The sequence below is a fragment of the Pelodiscus sinensis genome, chromosome 30, assembly GCF_052426305.1.
Source record: "Pelodiscus sinensis isolate ZL-2025 chromosome 30, ASM5242630v1, whole genome shotgun sequence".
Classification (NCBI taxonomy): domain Eukaryota; kingdom Metazoa; phylum Chordata; order Testudines; family Trionychidae; genus Pelodiscus; species Pelodiscus sinensis.
In genome coordinates, this window is record NC_143081.1 from 3,359,028 (window position 1) to 3,375,911 (window position 16,884).

A 16,884-nucleotide genomic window follows, 5' to 3' on the forward strand; every position below is an offset into this window, starting at 1 on the left:
TTTGGCTCCTAACAAACATGATCCAGCCGTTCCCTTGCAAAGATGCAGCTGGCCCTAAACCAGGCTCCTATCTCTCCTGCTTTGGTGCTGATGGGTTGGGCACAACCAGGCAAGACGAGCGACTGGGAGAGGGAACACTGCCTTGAAGCGGGAAGAGCCTCAGGCTGGGAGGTGGGGGGCTGAGCCCCTCTGTGAAGCCAGCCCCACATCTGGGGGTCTCTAAAGGACAGAAGCGGTGCAGGGCTGGTCTAGGAAGTAACTCCGGCGCAATGCTCTCCTCATGGTGTCCCTGATCCATTGGCTGTAAGTGGAGACCCTCACGTACACGCCAGGGGGGGTGTTGGGCCCCCAGGAGACGATGCCCTGGGCTTTGCCCTGACATACCAGTGGGCCACCGGAGTCGCCCTGCGGAACAGACCAAGCCATGGATACAGAACAGCCCGGCAACCTGTTTGCCACCGACGCCTGGCCCAGAGTCACCCCCGTGGGCCCAGGTCTCTCCTCCTGCCCCAACCCAGCCCTCCCAGTCTGCTGACACCATTGCAGACACCCTCGTCATGGCGATGTCCCAAGGGAGCATCCCCCTGGAGCAGACTCACCTTGGCAGAGTCTTTCCCCTCTGATCGGAGCCCGGCACACAGCATGGTCGAGGAGACGTAGTGATGATAGGTGCACTTGGCATCCGCCAACACCTTCACCTCTGCCTCTTGCAGTGCACTAGCTGCAGAGAAATAATCGCTGGCGATGGTGAGGCCCCAGCCGGCCACAAGACACGCCATCCCAGGCTCCACGTGTTCACCAGCACAGGGCAGGGCGATGGTCTCCACCCACCCATCCAGCTTCGCCGGCTCAGCCAGCTGGGACACAGGAAGGGTGAAGATGAGTAGGAGGAGGGCATCATGGGGAAGGAGACAGACATCGTCCCCAGCAAAACCATCCCAGGCTGGGGTGGCAGGTCAGGGAGAGCCCCACCCTGCACCCTCATTCACAATCAGAAGGGACTCTCCACTGGCCAGTAGAGTAGAAGGTTTTATTGCTTCTCCGAGGTACAGCACAGGAGCGAGGGCAGACAGCCTTAGTCCTTTTGGGGGAACAGGGATCACAGGCCCCTGAACCCCCTGTACTGCGCTCAGGCTGCTCTCTTTGTGCTTCCCCACAGCCAAGCCTGACTCAGCTGCCAGCTACGGGTCCCTTCACCCCCAGGTGGCCACGGCCCCTGCTTTGTTCAGAATCCTCCACCTAGCCTAGGGGTCAGGTGGCTGGGACGTGCCTCCCCTCAGGGATCATCCCCCGCTGGGCCCTCCACAGAGACAAAACTAGAGTAGATCCAGGGCCACCAGAGAGGACAGACCCCTAACTATGTCACACACACAAAACCCCCATGCTCTAGGGCCATTGTGGGTGGGGGATGGGATGGGGCGGTACCTGCAGCAGTGTGAGGTCACTGGGGGTGGGGGATGAGATGGGGCGGTACCTGCAGCAGTGTGAGGTCACTGGGGGTGGGGGATGGGATGGGGGCGGTACCTGCAGCAGTGTGAGGTCACTAGGGGTGGGGGATGGGATGGGGGTGGTACCTGCAGCAGTGTGAGGTCACCGGGGTGGGGGATGGGATGGGGGCGGTACCTGCAGCAGTGTGAGGTCACTGGGGGTGGGGGATGGGATGGGGTGGTACCTGCAGCAGCATGATGTCGTTGTTTAAAGTCTTCCTGTTGTACTGTGGGTGGGGGATCTGCCGGCGCACGGGGATCACTTGCCAACTCGGTTCCCGTTTGTCAATGTTGTGGGCTCCCAGGGTGACAGTGATGCTGCTGTAAAAGCCCAGAGCGACCCACATGGGGCATTAGGGGCCAGGACCGGACTCCTGTTTCTCTGGCTCATCAGTTCTGCTCTTGTGGGGTCAGGGATCCCCAGGGCTCTCTGGCTGGGCCTCAAATTCCTTCCTTCCCTTTTGGGCTTGAGTGTCCACTCGTCCTGCACCAATTCCCACCCCTGCCAGCTTGATCCTGGCAGCAGCCCATGCCCAGCCCCAGCTCCCAGCCTGGCACCCTGCAGAACTGCCTTGGGGCTGCAACCCTTCCCTGCCCCATTTTGGGCCATGGGCCAGACCCCATTGATTTACCCAGCACTGCGGCTGGGCCATGGGTTGGAGAGGCCCCTAGAGACTCGCTGACACCCTCTGAGCAGGTCAGACCCCTGGGCTCTGCTCCCCCAGCCTGGCCACCCCCTGCTTCCCATGCCAGCCCAAGAGCTTCCGGCTCCTCCATCCGATCCCAATTCCAGCCCAGAGGCACTTACACTCCCCAGCAGTGAGCGGCCGTCAGCACAAAGCCCTTCGCTACCAGGAACCCGCCGCAGGTGTAATGACCGTTATTACGTTTCATTTGTAGATAGGCCATGTAGGGCCTGGAGTGGGGCTTGGCCTCCTTTCCCCCGATAATCTCACCTGGGGGGAGACCAAAGGCATACAGAGGGCCCCATCCTCTCCCTGGACAGAGGCTGAGCTCCCCATCCCAAAGGGGCACTCCCACAGCCTCCTTCCACCCCCTTGATGGTCTCCCTGGAGTATACCTCCTCCCCCTGGATGCGGGGCTCCCACAGCCTCATCCCACCCTTGTGAGGCTCTCCCTGAGGGATCCCAGTGCCTGGATCCCAGCTCCCTGCTCTGCTTTCCCCCACACTGGACTCCCTCCTCATGGGACTGGAGAGGAAATCTAGGTTTCTAAAGTGTCTGGGTGGAGAATCGGTGCCAAATGCACCCGGAGCGGGGCAGGAATCACCCTGCCTTGTTTTTACCACTCTGTGGGCCAAAGTCATCCTATGCTGATCCAGCCAGTCCCCAAAAAGACACCAATGGGGCTTCTGTGGCTGCTTCTCCACCCACCTACAGGGATGTGGCTGGGCTGCTCCATGTCTGACTCACCGAAATACCAGTGCCAGGGGAAGTGGCTTTGACTGAATGAATCCTACCCCAGGGAGCCCTTTCTTTTCTCAAAGATGCCTGCATTTCTGTCCTCTGCACCTGCTTCTTCCCCTCCTGTGCTGGGAAATGTCTGAGGGACCATTTCTGGCTTTGGGGGCTAAAAAACAATAGTTTTCTGGTTGAAAGTGGGAATGTCCCTCGGGGAAACGACGCACCTTCTGGGATCTGCTTGGGAGAAGGTATGAGGCGGGCGGGTGGGAGTGTTGGAAACTCTCCCCTTTAAGGAATGGCAGCGATTGGCTTTATTGTGGGACCTAGACCCAGATCAGGGATCTTACTGTGCTAGTCACTGTGTGGAACCCCCAGCAGTGTCCAGTTCAAACAGACACCGAATCATTTTTGTTCTTAAGAGGGGAATTGGAGGTCCCGGGAGCATGTTCCTAAGGGGTTTGGGAGCCTCATTTTCATCAGCCACCCATGGAAATAAGAGCCCAAATAGAGGTTGAGGTTCATCCCGGAGGTCCTGGGCTGAGCTGGAAAAGGATCCCAAGTTTCTTATGTCTAAACCCATCACCTTAGCTGCCCCTCTCCACCATCTGCTCCTTGTGTCTCCCCAGTCACCCTGCTGGTGACTCCTAGCATCTCCAGGTAAAGGACACAGTTTTGCAAGGGGGCCCAGGGAAGCCCTGTAGGGGCTGATCCACCCACCCCCATAGGCTGAGAGCCCCAGAGGTACTCAGGGGAGGCTGCAGAATTCTCTATAGCCCCTCAGCACCAGGCAAATCAGGGGAAGACCGTCACTCACCCACAGCCCCCACCTTGCATGGGCCCCTCTCCGTGCACACCCAGCGCCCTTTCCCCACTCACCAGCCCAGCCCCCAGGGGGCAGGAGGAAGGCCCATGGGAGCAGCCCCACCACCAAGAGCTGCATCGTCAGAGCCATCCTGGTCCAGGTACGGAGCTGTTCTCTGCAGCCTGAGGCTTATAAGGACCAGGCGGGAGGGAGGGGGGCGTGACCTTCCAATCACAGGGCCCCACATACACTCTTGCCTCGAAACATCCACTGGAGATGGGCTATGGGGTGAGAGTAATTCTCAGGTCATAGCTGCATCCATCTAGCTCCGGTCCCTGGCCTGGCGCCATGGCCCACTGGGCCCCTGCACGTCTCTCTGCCTGGAAATGTGGCTAACACGGGCTCTCACATCCTGGCCCTGGCTGAGGATGTGGCTAACACTACCCCTCCCCCAACCACCAGTGCCAGAAATGCTCCAGGGCTGTTCTGCCGTGAGATCCTCCAGCCCTGAGATGTCTCCAGGGGCCAGGAGGGACAAGGCCTGAACCCAGAATCCAGACACACACTGTGACCCCAGCCTCCAGCCCTGCTCTGTGTGCAAAGCTAGGGCAGATCTCAAGAGAGGTGGGATCTGTCCAGCAGTGCTCCAGGGAGATGGATCTTCTGAGGGTTTTGTGAGTGGAGAGGCACCTCTCTTCTTTGGACCTGGGGCTAGAAGATTTGGGGCTCTCTTCTCTGCAGAACAGCATGATCACACTGAGGTGGAGGCACCGGCTCGGGGCTTCTCTGGATTCCAGGATGGTGCCAAAAATCTGAGGGTCTGGTTAGAGGCAGGAGTTGTGTGCAGGAGGGGCAAGGGACCATGAGCCTTAGGGTGTGTATGTGGCCAAGGCATTTGACATGCTAGGAGAGTTCGTGCAGGAGTGGGGTGCAGAATCTGGGTTTGAGTTGTGGGAGATGGCTCATGGATGGAGGTTGAGGCTTGGGGTTAGCGTTAGGGTGTGGGAAAGGTTGAGGCTCGGAGTTGGCATTAGGGTGTGGGAAAGTTGAGGCTTGGGCTTGGTGTTAGGGTGTGGAAAAGGCCCAGGAAATGGGGTGCAGTGCCCAACCTGGGAAAGTCCTCCTTTCCTGATGAAAGTCCCAGGAAGCTGCCATTGGCTGGGATGTCAAAGGGAGTTAGGCACCGAAATCCCTCTGAGGAGCAGGATCTAGATGGTCTTATTCCTCTCTGTGCTTTTGGCTCCGCCCAGTTTCCCTAAATCCTGTTGGCCGGCCCATGCTCCTCCCGCAAACCTGAGCCATTCACACACAAAATGCCCAGTCTACCGCCCTCTGGCCAACAGGTCAACACAAATAGTCCCAAGAAAAGGGGTGCACCTTATTGTCTTCCATAAAATCATAGAACTCAAGGGCAGGAAGAGACCTCAGGAGGCCCTGGTCTGGTGCATCCAGGATTGCACAGAAGAGTCCAGAAAGGATGCATGGGAATCCTGGGGAAGCTAGAATAGATCTCTCTGGACAAGGATGGGGCTAGAATGGGTGTATGGAGAACTAGCAGTGAGCAGGAAAGGTCCTGATGGATGGGGATGGATCTAGAATGGATGAGTGCAGATCTAGAGGACACTGTACTAGATCTCTCTGGATGGGGATGGATCTAGAATGGATGTATGTGTCTCTAGAGAAAACTGGAATAGATCTCTATGGCTAGGGATGGATCTAGAATGGATGGAAGGGGATCTAGAGGAAACTAGAATGGCAGGGTTGGGGAGAAACAGGCCCAGTGAACTTCTTGGTTCCTCTGGTCCCATCACTCTGTGATACACCTGTAGCTGACGTGGGTCTAGGTGTGGAGATCTATGATTCTACTGCTCTTGATGGAGCAGAGACCCCCCTGGCCAAGGGGGACGAGACTGAGAGATGCACGGAGGCCGCAGAAACTGAAGGGACAATTGGCACGGACAATGTGCCTGGGAGAAGGAGGTCAGAGACACCCGACACTGCCCGGACGGCTGTATCAGGGTGATCTGGGACCCACCCTCATCTCTCTCCCACATGCAGAGAATTAGCAGGTGGTGTTTCACTTAGGGGCTAACACCCATCAGTGTCGCCCATTTTCCATGTACAGAAGAGTCAGGGAAGGGCAAAACTCATCTGCTAGAACAGGGACAGAAGCTCCGAGTAGCCCAAAAAGGGATAGGCCCCCCCTTGTCCCACTCGCCACCCCCAGAGCCAGCCTGTACCCCATCCTGAGGCCAGGGTGAAGCTGGCACCCCATAGAGGGGACAGGACCCCAGTATGTGAGGGGCCCAACTTTGGATGGAGGAAGCCCAGATGTAGCACAGGTGTAACCACGTGAGTTTCCAAAGCATGAGTTTTGCCCGGTAGGGGATCTGACCACTGAACCCAAAGAGGGCATTCTGTTCAGTTCTTGATTTCCAAGTGGTCTCCTCTGGGTCCAGTTTGGGGGGCAGCTGTTTCAGACCAAGTCTCTCCGTGATTCCCTGGGAGATGTGGTTGCCCATCCTTGGTATCAGAGTCCGTAGGGAGGAGATGGGCCAATGAGATTGTTGGCGGTTGGGTTCAGCTATGTCCTGGGGGGTGGTGCTTTCCTTTGTGTAGGGTCACCGCAAAGAAGCCATTTTCCCAGAGAAGAACCCTTGATGGGAGCCCCCCAACATGAGGGCACAAGGGGAAGGTGGACTGGACACCAGACCATGTGACTTCCCATATTTCCCAGGGTGCACCTGGTCAAGACAGAGGCTTTCCATGGCAGGATCTCTGTTCTCTCCATGTGCATGGGAGAGGCGGGGAGAGAACCGGTGAGGGGGCCGAGCGGACAATAGGAGTCGTTCTGATCATGTGGAACTCAAGGAAGGTGTTTCTCTCACAGTTGCCTTTGAGTTGGAACCGGGAGTAACACAAGGCCGGCCCAGGGCCAGGGCTGCACAGTGCTCAGATGGGACAAGTACCGAGTCCCCTTCTGGTCTAGGATCGGATGCCTCTCAAAGCAACATGGCCTCCGTCATCACAGTGGGGCAGAGTGGGGGGACTCAGGGCAACTGGGGGCAGCTCTGGGAATTGCCCCCTTTTCCCTGGCGCTCACACATCTGGCCCCTACCCACACAGGGATCAGCCCTATGGCTGGTCAGCCCTGCCCCAGTTACCAGAGGGAGGGGTGTATGGAGACACCCCGATCGGTTCTGTCAGTATCTGCCTCACAGCTGCTGGATGTGGGGACGGGGGTGTAATTTCAGTCTTGTGGAGATTTCACTCCCACACTCTCCACCAGAGCCCGGCCCCAGAAGTCCTGGGTCACAGGGGAACTCAGTTCTGGGAACATTTGGGTCAGATCTGTGCCGATTGGCATGGAGGCAAGACAGGGAGTGAAATTAACAGGCAGTGGGGTGGAGGGCCCGGGGTCGGGAGGGGGGGTACAACATCGGGGACTGCCTGACTGATTTGCTGCAGGGGGTAGGGCAGAAGCATGGCCTAGTGGCCACAGCACAGGCCTGATGTTTGAGCTGCCTGGGTTTTGTCTCTGATCTGCTGGTGAGTGAACCTGGGCATGTCATTGTGCCTCAGTTTCCCCATCCGGACTTTATGCTACTTAAAATGCTTTGAGGTCTGTTGAAAGGAACAGCATGGGGCCCACAGGTACTCCGGCTCTTGGCCATTTCAATGGGAGTTAGGTGTCTAAACACCTCTCAGACACAGAGCCTTGATTGCCTCGTTTAGCTCGACCTTTGTTTGTGGCTCAACACCAATTGCCTCCATCCTTCCTACCGCCTCATGGTCCCCCACTACCCTGGCTTGTTCACACCATCAGCATCCTGATTGCAGGCCATTGGCACAAAGAGCAGCACAAGCTGTTGAAAACATTTTTATTCAGGAAAACAAAGAATGTTCATTCTCCCTTTCAAGTACCACAGGGAGAGATGCTTATCGAGCAATTCTCGGGTCACGGCCGCGTCCCCCTAGCTCTGGTTCTTGGCCCGGCGCCATGGCCAACAAGTCTCCTGCACGTCCCTCTGCCTGAGGATGTGGCTAACACGGGCTCTCACATCCTGGCCCTGGCTGAGGATGTGGCTAACACTACCCCTCCCCCAACCAGCAATGTCAAAAACACTCTGGGGCCGGTCCGAAGCGAGATCCCCCAACCCCGAGATTTTGAGAAGGCCAGGAGGGAGAAGGGCTAAACCCAGAATCCCGACACATTCTATGAAACCAGCCTCCAGCCCTGCACTGCAGGCAAAGCTAGGGCAGATCTCAAGAGAGGTAAGATCTGCAGATCTCTCCGGTGGTGCTCCAGGAAGATGGATCTTCTGAGGGCTTTGTGGGTGGAGAGGGGACTAGGAGATTTTGGGCTCTCTTGTGTGCAAAACAGCATGCTCACACCAGTGGAGGCACTGGCTTGGGGCTTCTCTGGACTCCAGGCTGGTGCTGAAAATCTGGGGGTATGGTTAGAGGCAGGAGTTGGGTGCAGAAGACGCAAGGGGCCATGTGCCCTTGGGTGTGGATGTGGCCAAGGGATTTGGAGTGACAGGGGGTTCTGGGCTGGTGGCCGAGTGGGGAGCAGAGTCTGGGTTTGAGTTCTGAGAGGTGGCTCAGGGCTGGACCAGAGGGTGGGGGATTGAGGCTCGGGGTAGGCATTAGGGTGTGGGAGGGGCTCAGGGATTGGGGTGCAGGGCTTATACCTCGGAAATCTCCCCCTTCCTGATGCAAGTCCCAGGGATCTGCCATTGGCTGGGATGTCAAAGGGAGCTGGGCAATCAAACACCTTTGAGGAGCAGGACTTAGATGGTCTTATTCCTCTCTTTGTTTATGGCTCTACCCGGGTTCCCTGAATCCTGTCAGCCACCCCACGCTCCTCCCCCAAGCCTGGGCCATTCACACACAGAATGTCCAGTCTACAGCCCTCTGGTCACCAGGTCAACACAAATAGTCCCAAGAAAAGGGGTGCACGTGACTTTCTTCCATAGAACCATAGAACTCAAGGGCGGGAACAGACCTCAGGAGGCGCTGGTCAGTTGCATCCAGCATTGGCAGGATTGCCCAGAAGAGTCCAGAAAGGATGCATGGGAATCCTGAGGAAACTAGAATAGATCTCTCTGGACAGGGATGGGTCTAGGATGGATGCCTGGGGAACTAGAAGAAAGTAGAAAAGATCCCGATGGATGGGGATGGATCCAGAATGGATGTGTGGGGATCTGGAGGAAACTGGAATAGATTTCCATGGATAGGAATGGATCTAGAAAGGACGAAAGGGAATCTTGAGGAAAATGGAACAGGTCTGTATGGATAGAAATGGATCTAGAATGGACGTGTGGGGATCTAGAGGAAACTAGACTAGATCTCTATTAATGTGGACAAGTCTACAATGGATATATGAGCCTCTAGAGAAAGCTAGAGTAGACCTCTATGGATAGGAATGGATCTAGAAAGGATGAAAGGGGATCTTGAGGAAAATGGAACAGGTCTGTATGGATAGAAATGGATCTAGAATGGACGTGTGGGAATCTAGAGGAAACTAGACTAGATCTCTATTAATGTGGACAAGTCTACAATGGATATATGAGCCTCTAGAGAAAGCTAGAGTAGACCTCTATGGATAGGAATGGATCTAGAATGGATGGAAGGGGATCTAGAGGAAACTGGAATGGCAGGGTTGGGCAGAAAGAGGCAAACTTCTTGGTTCCGCTGGACGTAGAGAAAACTAGAATAGCAGGTTTGGGCTCCCCCTCTGAAGCTTCAGATCATCTGAAGAAGTGGGCTGTGCCCACAAAGGTGCATGATGCCATCCTCATGTTTTGTTCATCTACAAAGGAGGAGGTGACCCAGAGAAGGGCGGACTGACGAGTTAAGGGTGACACCCCGTGTAGCGCAGTGGGGGGCTGTCTGCTCTGTAACCCGGGGTCCCCCTGTGCTAGGATGTGTGATTCCCCCTGATGCACCCACATGTGTATTAATACAGACACCCAGGCCCAGCCTGAGGAGAGAACAAGGAGCTTCCCAGGGGGAGAGACAAGGGAGGGAGGGGGAGACAAACACGAGATTTTGGGGGAAGGGGCAGTTGCTGTCTGGGAAACATGGAGAGAACAGCCTAAGCTGGGGGTTAGGGGTGATGGATACCCCTAACCCAAGGGGTCTGAGGCATCTTGGCCCTGACTCCTGTAGCCACATCATGTCTAGGCTGTGCTGTATCCTGGAAAAGCAATAACTCCCCTCCCCACCTTCTATGGGCCGGCGGAATCTATTCTTGCGGATTTGGAGGTGCAGTATCGTCACACACCGTGAGTCAGGTCATAGGGGGAGGAAAGGCTGCCCCTCGACTTAGTGCCCTGGGTCGGGACCGCCTCAGTCAACTTGAGCAGTGTTTTTGGCAGTGGACAAGAGGGTGGCCCTGCGAGGCCCGGTGGGGTCAGCAACGCGAGGACCAAACTAGTGAGTCCTTTTACAGTCTCCTTCAACTCAGCTTGTGCAAAGTTGCATTGATCCAGGGGATGAACTTGGAGACCCTTATGTAGATAGTGGGGGGGGGGGCGCCCGTCCGGATCTCCACTGGAGACGATGCCCTGCACCACGCCAACACACAACAAGGGCCCACCGGAATTGCCCTGCCAAGAAGAATAACATCGGTGATCAGCAAGGGAGGTTGAGGTTGGACACGAGGAAAAACTTCCTGCCAGTCCAGGTGGTGAGACACTAGAATAAATTGCCCAGGGAGGTTGTGGAATCCCCATCCTTGGAGATATTTAAGGGCAAGTTGGACAAGACACCTGTAAGGGATGGGCTAGACGGTGTTTGGTCCTGCCGTGAGGGCGGGGCCTGAATGTGGTGCCCTCTCAAGGTCCCTTCCCATTCTAGTGTTCTCTGGTTCCATGACGTTGCGTCTCTTCCACCCAACTCAGACTTCTCCATAGTTTGGAATCAGCTGAACAAAATGTTAAACTGCTGTTTCCTATCGGCGCAATGGCTTATGGGTGTTGTAGTTCAGGTCTTCATTCCCTCCTAAGGGCTTAGCGCATTCAAAGACTTCCTCTCCCATCCTGCCACCCAGATTTGCCTCTGACTGAGCAGTTTGGGGTCTCATGGGAATGGCATGACGCAGGGTATGTCTACACTAGAAAGTTAGTTCGAACTAACGGACGTTAGTTCGAACTAACTTTCCTATGCGCTACACTAGCGCTCCGCTAGTTCGAATTTGAATCGAACTAGCGGAGCGCTTAGTTCGAACTAGGAAAACCTCATTTTACGAGGACTAACGCCTAGTTCGAACTAGCTAGTTCGAACTAAGGGCTGTGTAGCCCTTTAGTTCGAACTAGTGGGAGGCTAGCCCTCCCCAGGTTTCCCTGGTGGCCACTCTGGCCAACACCAGGGAAACTCTATGCCCCCCTCCCGGCCCCGGACCCCTTAAAGGGGCACGGGCTGGCTACGGTGCCCGTGCCAGGTGCAAGCCTGCCAGCACCCAGCTAGCAGACCCTGCACCTGGCACGGCACAGAGCCACCCACCCGATGCCTCCCAGCCCACCCCCTCTTGCCGGGACCAGGCTGGCGGCTCCCGGGAGCTTGCCCTGGACCGCAAGAGGCGGGCACCTTCCTGGGCTAGTGCGGACATCGTGGACCTCGTCCACGATCTCCGCACTAGGCACAGGAAAGTGGCCGTCTAGGGCAGGAGAGCTGCCAGCCTGGCCACCCAGGAGCAGGTGTGCATGAAAATCAAGGGGGTCCACTGAGACCCCCGACCCTGAGCCCTGAGCTTACAATGGCCGTCCTGGGTCAGACCAAAGGTCCATCTAGCCCAGTAGCCTCTCTGCCAACAGCGGCCAACCCTAGGGACCCTGGAGGGGACCAAGCCATTTGTCTCGTGCCATCCCTCTCCAGCCTTCCACAAACTTTGGGCAGGGACACCACTCCTACCCTCTGGCTAATAGGACTCCATGGACCCAACCTCCATCACTTGATCTCACTTCCCTTTAAACTCTGTTCTAGTTCTAGCCTTCACAGCCTCCTGCAGCAAGGAGTTCCACAGGTTAACTATTTGCTTTGGGAAGAAGAAGAACAACTTTCTCTTACTAGTTTCAAGCCTGCTACCCATTCCTTTCCTTTGGTGTCCTCTAGTCCTTCTTTATGGGAACTCATGAAGAACTTTTCTGAATGCACCCTCTCCACCCAACCCCTGCTTTTAGAGACCTCTATCCTGTCCCCCCTCCGTCTCCTCTTTTCTAAGCTGAACAGTCCCAGTCTCTGTAGCCTCTCTTCATCTGGGACCTGTTCCCAACCCCTGATCATGTTAGTTGCCCTCCCCTCTCCCAGCCTTTCTCTTCCCCTCTCCCACCTCCTTTTCCCAGTCTCCCCCAGTTTTTTTCAATAAAGACAGAGTCAATGTTGGAAGAAACATTAGCTTTATTTTGTACATCAATAAGAAGGGGGGCTAGGGAAGGGCAAGTGGAAGAAGGTGAGGGAGGAATGGGGCACGAGCCCCCGATGGGGAGGACTGGGCTGGCTCTGCGGGCTTCTGGGGGTGGAAGCTCTCCTGCAGCCCCCCAATTGCCCCCTCTCCCCAGATGCCAGCCTGCGGCAAGTGCAGCCGGGCTGATGGCCGAGTGGTGTGATGTGCCCAGTGTGGGCACTCAGGGCACTCCAAGCCAGAACTTCTTTGCAAGCGGGGCACCCCTTAGAACTGTGTGTCCGGGGTGGGGGTCGGGACCCTTTAAGCGCAGCCCTCGGCTAGCCTGAGACAGTATCTCCACGCTCTAAGTCCTCCTTTTATGCCCTGCCGGCACTGCTTCCGGCCATCATTAAGCCCTGTTCAGAGTCCACTCAATGTGGACTTGCTAGTTCGAACTAGCAAAACGCTAGTTCGAACTAGTTTTTAGTTCTAGATGCGTTAGTTCGAACTAGCTTAGTTCGAATTAACTAATTCGAACTAAGTTAGTTCGAACTAGCGCTGTAGTGTAGACGTACCCTCAGAGTATTATGGGAGGTGTATGGCACTTTTTATATCTCCTTGCTATTCAGACACAGACTGAGAAGTTTCTAGTATCCATACACAGTCCATATCTATAATTCCACACACAGACATTATATAGATTTATGAAGGCCATGTACAGAATCAGTAGAAAGTGAGCTTTTGTTTGACACCTCACATAGTCCCCTTTGTACCAACTTTTGGGGCAACCTCTTCCCCTCCCCCAGGGGTACAACAGTGATCTGACTGCTCCTCTCAAAATCCAGTAACCTGACAGTTCCTAAGGGGTTTAGGTGCCTCATTTCCATCAGCAACCCATGGAAATAAGAGCCCCACAGACAGAGGTCCTGGACTGAGCTGGAAAAGGATCCCAAGTTTCTTAGGTCCAAGCCCTTCCCCTTAGCTCCTGCTCTTGCCCCTCTCCGTCATCTGCTCCTTGTGTCTCCCCAGCTGCCCTGCTAGTGGTGTCTTCAAGTAGGACACATGGCCTGGCAGTGGGGTCTCAGAGAAAGCCTTCTAGGGGCTGATCCACCCACTTCCATCGGCCGAGAGCCCCAGAGGTACTCAAGGGAGGCTGTAGGGGTCCCAATAGCCCCTCAGCCCGAGGCGGGTCAGGGGAAGACCCTCACTCAACCCAGAGCTCCCTACCCTGAATGGGCCCCTCTCCACACACACCCAGCGCCCTTCCCCCACTCACCAGCCCATCCCCCATGGAGCAGGAGGAAGGTCCAGGAGAACAGTCCTATCACCAAGAGCTGCATCGTCAGAGCCATCCCGGGCTGGGCACGAAGCCGTTCCCTCCTGCGTGAGGCTTATATGGACCAGGCAGGGCAGAGAGGGGGCAGGGCCAGCCAACTACAGGTCCCCACATACACTCCTGCCCGGGAACACCCACTGGAGATGGCCATGGGCCAAGGTGCCCATTGGGCAATTCTCAGGTCACGGCCGCGCCCACCTAGCGGGAGGTTTCCTCTCTGCTCCGGTCCCTGGCCTGGCCCCATGGCCAACGGGGCCCCTGCCCGTCCATCTGCCTGAGGATGTGGCTAACGCTGCCCTCCCACCTTCACCACCAGTGTCAGAAACACTCCAGGGCTGTTCTGCTGCAAGATACTCCAGCCCAAAGATTTCAGTGGGGAGGGGGGATAATTCCTGTCCCTCTGCTCACTCCAGAGGCCAGACCCACTTGCTGGCAATAGGAGACCCGGGGCCTTTTCCCTCCAGGGCACAGAGAGCAAAGTTCAGCCCACGGGCTGTATCGGACCTTTCTCTACTGCCTTGACCTCCCAACTGGGGATGGCTCCCAGCCCCTCCACATCTGGCCCTTCCACACAGCCGTGTGGCTGTAACACTGCCAGCCTGGGGTGTTGGGTGGCACAGGGCAGGGAGGGCCAGTATCACCCTGTCGCAACCCCTGCACCTTCCTACCCTCACCTGAGTAACCTCCCTCTTACAGCCCCTCCCCAAACTGCACCCCATATACAAACCCTCCCCCATGGCGGTAACATCCCCATTCGTGCCGCCATACCATGTCCAGGCCCAGATGCGACCCTCAGGCCAAAACCTTTGCCCACCCCTGCCCAAGGGCATCTCTGTGAGGCTGTCCCTGCTCCAAGCCCCTGTTTTTGCCCTTCCCCATCCTGTTTACATGGGCTGTGCACAGCACGGATCAGTATCGGCGCTGGGTGAGAAACCACAACCTGTCCCCTCTGTGAGGTTGTGGTGAGTGGTTGTGATTTCCCCGTTACCAGTCTCCCACTTCAGACCCGGTGTACGTGACCTCCTCCACTCACACAGAGATGTCCAGAACAGACACCTCTGCTGCCCCTATTCAATTTATCAACCCTCAATGGGGCTCAGCTCCACTCCCTGTCGAGGTGGTCTCTGGTCAGTGGGGGAAGTGTCATCTGCACCCAGAGCCGGGAGCATCCCTGTTCCAAACATGTCTATGTGGGAGGAACCAGCCAATCCCCCTGCTGCCTCCGGGTCAGGCCAGAGACCCCTACTGGAGCAATCCAAGTGGCAAGTGGATCCAGAACTGGAAGGGTAGGGAGATGGGTCTAGAATAGAAATAGAGTGCTCTAGATCTATCTAGAATGGGGGTGTGTCTAGACTCCATGCCTCCGTCGACGGAGGCATGCAGATTAAACAGATCGGCAGAGGGAAATGAAGCCGCGATTAAAATAATCGCGGCTTCATTTAAATTTAAATGGCTGCCACCCTCTGCCGATCAGCTGTTTGTCGGCAGATGGGGGCAGTCTGGACGCGCCGCGTCGACAAAGAAGCCTTTCTTGATTGGCACAGGTAAACCTGGTTTCACGAGGCATACCTGTGCCGATCAAGAAAGGCTTCTTTGTCGACGCGGCGCGTCCAGACTGCCCCGATCTGCCGACAAACAGCTGATCGGCAGAGGGTGGCAGCCATTTAAATTTAAATGAAGCCACGATTATTTTAATCGCGGCTTCATTTCCCTCTGCCGATCTATCTAATCTGCATGCCTCCGTCGACGGAGGCATGGAGTCTAGACACACCCTGGATGTACAGGGATTTGCACTGGTCTCTGGGTGAGCTACACATGTCCATGTGGGCCTGGATCAATCACAACTGGAACGAGTCGAGTAAGAGCTGAGATGGAGCTGGCTGGGTGTTCATCCATCTCCATGGACCTGGAAAGGCCACAGAGCTCTCCCAGAGTGGTTCTAGATGGAGCTCGCTTCCTCTCTGTGGTCACTGTAGAGCAGAACGGTCCCTGCTCTTAGGCTCCTCCCTTCCTGTGTCATGGAAACCAGTCCGATTCCAGACACATCCTAATGTTCTGGCACCACCCAACCTTGCCCTGGCGTTAGGTTAGTCTGTGAGGAAGCTGAATGCCACAATTGGGGGATCCTAGCTCTGACCTTTTAGGAGAAGTTATTTGACAAATGACGGATGGATGGACTCACGGACAAACAGATGCACAAACACTCCTCTCACCCTCAGGAGCATGTCTGTTGGTTTGTGAATCTGTCCGTCTGTGTGTCTGTCCGTTGGTTCCAGAACTCCTACGATGTAAGAGCGATGCCCCTCGAATGCGGGAGGCAGCTTCCTCTGAGCGTAATGGAGAGCAAGGTCAGGGCTGGGTTGTGCCAGTAAAATGGGAAGTGCCAGGAATAGGGCTGTTTCCCATAACAAGGAAAAGGAGGGAGCAGAGGGGGGAAGGGCATGAAAGCGAGGGGCACAGAGAAGGAGGCCACGATACCGAAAATGGGCACCAGGGGAAGCTGCAACACCGAGAGATTGGTCAGCAGAGCTGGGGCTCCACCATTTTGGCTGCCACCACACCAGTAAAAACCCCCAGTCCCAAATCTGGAGCCTGCTGCCTCACAGAGAGCCTGAAAGCTATGGGGCAGAAGGGGGGGGCACTGGAGAAGGAGGCCATCCCAAGAGCCTGGCCACTCCCCAGACAGACAGCCTGCAGCACACAAAGGGGGGGGTGCCTCTAACAACCAGGGTAGCTCCAAGATCCTGAACCCCCCAAGACAGCCTGCAGGCCATGGGGGGCCCACTCCCAGAGGAGCACTTCCCTGCCCCCCTGAAAGGATTTGCCGTTGGAGCAGCATCACCCTCATCTCCATGGCATCCTCTGTCAGCTCCCCCAACTTGCAGCCCCCCTGTTCTGAGTATCATGCCCTGGACAAACAGACACCGACACACAGAGTGTTCAACAGCCCAGATTCCACCCTAGGGATGGGACAGGTCCATCCCCACCAGCTGTGATGTCCTCTTAGGTCAGGAGGTCCCAGCTTATCCTCCCGTCCATCAGTCAGTCCCCTCCGGTCCCTCTCTTCCTAGCTTCCCTCCCACCAGGCCCTCTGCCCTGGTCCATTATCAGCCCTCCTGGGCTCAGAGCGGGTCCAGCACCATTGGGGATTCACACCTAGAGTGGCATCGGACCCCTCTCAGCTCCCAGCACTGGGGCAGGTTGGGGTGAAGGACCAGGCTGGGTTTAGTTTCCTCCCAAACTGAATGTTCTCCTGCTAATTCCCTCCCCTGCTGGCCTCTTGGGGCTCTTCTCTGTGGGGTCCCTCTCCCCACTGTGCTCCCCCTAGCTTGGCCAGCAAAGCGCCCTGCCAGAGGGCAGCACTGCACCAGGGTTGGGTACAAATGGATCAGTCCCTGCACAATGAGGGTCCCAACTCCAGCCTAGCCACTGTGACACTGGGGGTA

At 56.3% G+C, this 16,884-nt stretch overlaps 1 protein-coding gene across 1 annotated transcript; it reads right to left on the minus strand.

The window, feature by feature from the left end:
* Positions 1–219: 219 nt before the first annotated feature.
* Positions 220–3,851, minus strand: LOC142821098 (mast cell protease 1A-like). Its single transcript, XM_075911891.2, has 5 exons — positions 3,788–3,851; positions 2,296–2,443; positions 1,673–1,808; positions 600–857; positions 220–405 (listed from the first exon to the last, which is right to left on the minus strand). The coding sequence occupies exons 1-5, from the start codon at positions 3,849–3,851 to the stop codon at positions 220–222; spliced, it is 792 nt and encodes a 263-aa protein (XP_075768006.2).
* Positions 3,852–16,884: the final 13,033 nt, after the last annotated feature.